General features: G+C 33.9%; 1 protein-coding gene across 1 annotated transcript in view; it reads right to left on the reverse strand.

Annotated features, from left to right (window-relative positions):
* Positions 1-308: 308 nt before the first annotated feature.
* Positions 309-3334, reverse strand: part of TBC1D32 (TBC1 domain family member 32) — a 93290-nt gene continuing 90264 nt past the window's right edge. The window contains exon 33 of the mRNA XM_015819906.1: positions 309-1055. Coding sequence (XP_015675392.1) covers positions 936-1055 — 120 coding nt within the window. The 3' untranslated portion in view covers positions 309-935. The remainder of the gene's footprint in view (positions 1056-3334) is intronic.

Genomic DNA, 3334 nt, shown 5'->3' on the forward strand with positions numbered 1-3334 from the left:
TTGTACAATCCAAAGACTTTGCCCTGAGACTGCCTGTGGAATCTACCGAGGGCTTTGCTTTGTGTAATTGCTTCTTATAAACAACTTCTTATAAACAACTTGCTTCTTATAAGCAACTTAGGGTTCATAAAAGAACTCATCTGAAGCTTCTCAGTCATTCTGGGGAGGATGTTAATGTTTTCCAAAGGACTTACACTATCAAACAGCTGTAATTCATCAATGTACCATGATGGATACCTACAGATTCATAATAATTCTCAAGAGATCTGTTGAGAGCATGATTCAAGATCAAATGAACATGTTACCAATATTCATGTATGTTCCCAAAGATTTTTTTTTTCATTCAGTTTCAATAAAAAAGAGAACAAAATCTACATTTGTATTAACAGATCTACAGAAGTGTTAATTTACTCCTTCTACAACTTCAAGTAAATGGTTTAGAGTGTACTGTACTATTTAAAACAAAATATTTACAGCAAAAACCATTAACAAACCTTTCATTCTACTTCAAACTGAGCCACTCAGGACCTGTAGCTATATTTTATTTTTTTGACCTCCCAAGGTAATTTTTGCAGTGGTCAAAAGTTATGTACATATTCAAATTACCATTCCTTACTACTGAACCTTCAGCAATTTAGAAATGTTAGGAAGCAAAATTTAATAGTATAGATAGTGCTTCTTGGAAAATATAAACAAAACATTTAAGCAATTCAAAGCTAGTTTCTGAAACCAAGTGTAAACAAACAATGACACCTGACTAGAAAAACACATTATTTTTCAGATGATCCAATTTAGAGGATGTTGTCTTGTGAAAATGGCATGCTGAAAAACCTTATTGATTTGGCTGCAAGGATAGCTACAATGAATACATATTTTATCGAGAAGGAAATAAAGTACACAACCAAAATTTAAAATGATGCGCTCATCTGCTTGATCTACGTGCTTGGCACTCCAATATTCCTCATGTCTCTTAATAGAACTGGTCTGTAGGTTTGAGCCAAGCTTTCCATATATTCAACATAATTATTCACCTGAAATCCATGGAGTGCTTCTTCCTGCACATTGTACAGAAGAAAAGTATTATTAGTGGAGGAAAAAACAAAACCACAGAATGTGCTATTAAGTTAAGGCATTCTATTTTTCAAAACTAGCTAATTTATTTCCCCCCCCTATTAATATTTACTTGGTACTTTGGGGAGTTTAACATGCTAAATGTACATTATGTCAACAGAGAAAGATAGACTTTTCGGTCCTATAGAAGAGAGAGGAAAAAAGAATGGAACGGTGCAAAACTTCCAATAAGGAACCAATAAGGATTAGAATCAGTAGTATAATGGGTAAAGGATTATTTTCCTTTCTGAAAGTTTTTGTTCCCTAAAATCTTAAAGCAATTAATATTCCTGTTATCTGACAGGTTTGCAGTCACTTGCTTTAATAAGGCATGGGAAATCTGTATGCAAAACCAGGGTATAATGGAAGTCACCAATGCAGATACAGATGTTCTTTTGTTACAATACTCATCCAAATTTCCATTAAAATGGAAGATGGCTGAGTGGCTTAAGATAGGGATAGACAAACTCATTTGCAACCAATTCTTATCCAGTGCTAGAGGTAGTGGTAATTAAATAGCCATTTTAATGATGCATTGGTTTGTTTTTATATAGTTTGCATTGTTTATTTTAATACAAATATTATATTCTTAAGAGTGTAATCCCTAACCATCTAAATCCAGAGTGGTTTAATTAAGCCTCAGCTGGAATCAGTATGTTGTGGATTTGACTTGTCAACCCTACCAAGTCAATTAAATCAGGATTCTATGCTTTTCTTCAAATATTTTTCTTTTATAGAATATAAAAACTGCTCTTCCCAATTGTGTTCTGTACGATTTAATGAGAGTTTTACAAGTTTTGACCTATAATTTGGCCTCTGTGTCTTAAGAACTATGAAATCTTGACAGCTTGTCATCAGATGTTAACATAAGGAAAGTTGCATGGGTATGTTGTCACCTACTACATGATGAGAACTATAAATTCTGCCACTGTATTTTAAAATTAATGTCAAAGATACCAAATTAATGGAACATTTGGGCACTCACATGAGAAGGCTGATATAGATAGACAGAGGCTTAATATTAATAATATGCTTTAACAATTAATTTGATTTTTCTTATTTTAATTGGGCTAATCACAAATGTCAAAAGTCATTTCTTTTTCATACACAAAAGTTAAGTTTGGAATTTTAGTTTTATATCCAATTAAAAGATAAAAGACAAATATGAATCCCACATTAGGAAACTGGTTTTCAGAAGAGGAGAGGAGAGGAGAGGAGAGGAGAGGAGAGGAGAGGAGTTAACAATCACCAAAATGACATATTCACTTCTTCTCTAGCTCAGCTCAGCACTAAAGTAGAATTCTTCAAAAAAAACAACAACAACCTCTTGGTAAGACAGTAGTCTACAAATTAGTATTTCCTTTCATACTGCTTTCTTGAGCTGACATAGACACAACAGAATGAGCTATGAAACAGGAAATCTCTGTTCAATCCTGATGTCATCTGATGGCAATCCATGATCTCAAGAAAAAGTCTTAGGTAAAGGAATTCCTCTTGGCTGGTTCACTATTTCTACTATGATCAAAATGCCAGACCAGATTTTTTTCAAGGGGTTCACCAGCTGCTTTGAACATTCTAAACCAGATGCACAGATTTCCATGAAATCATCCCATTAACAGCCTTTATTCCAATTTCAAACACCTTTGATTGTAACATGAAAAAAATCTGAAAGTCAGTTTTCTTACAAGCAGGGTTATACAAAACTACCCGATCTATTTCAGGGCCACAAATCACTTCCAGTTCAATGAAATTCTTTTCTATAATGCATGAATTTATGGAAAAACAGGAAAATCAGCTGGGGAATTCTTAGAACAGTACATTTCGGGAAGGGGAGGGGAATGAATTTCAGGATGGACTATGTAGTTTGTATGAGAGAAATCATCCCATCCCCAATCCAACATTTTTTTTTGTATTACTTTCATCAGTACAAATGACGTTGATAAAATTACTGAACAAAGGGTAAAGTCACCCTAAAGCAATGCTCAGTATTGAAACAGATGTTTTGGCAACCCTATGGAAGATGTTAAACTATGAGTACTAACCAAGTGTCGAACTGTGTCTAGTTTCTTGAGATAGCCCTACTGGTTAGCCATAATCATCAAACTGGGCAGAAATGCTGAATAGGGATCTTGATATTTCTCCATAGATCGATTCATATGTTTGTATGTACACAGATACACACTCCGTATTCAGTATAAATACAAATGCAACCTTCCATTTTTTT

The sequence above is a fragment of the Protobothrops mucrosquamatus genome, unplaced genomic scaffold (genome assembly GCF_001527695.2).
Source record: "Protobothrops mucrosquamatus isolate PMUCROS unplaced genomic scaffold, P.Mucros_1.0 scaffold1016, whole genome shotgun sequence".
NCBI lineage: Eukaryota > Metazoa > Chordata > Lepidosauria > Squamata > Viperidae > Protobothrops > Protobothrops mucrosquamatus.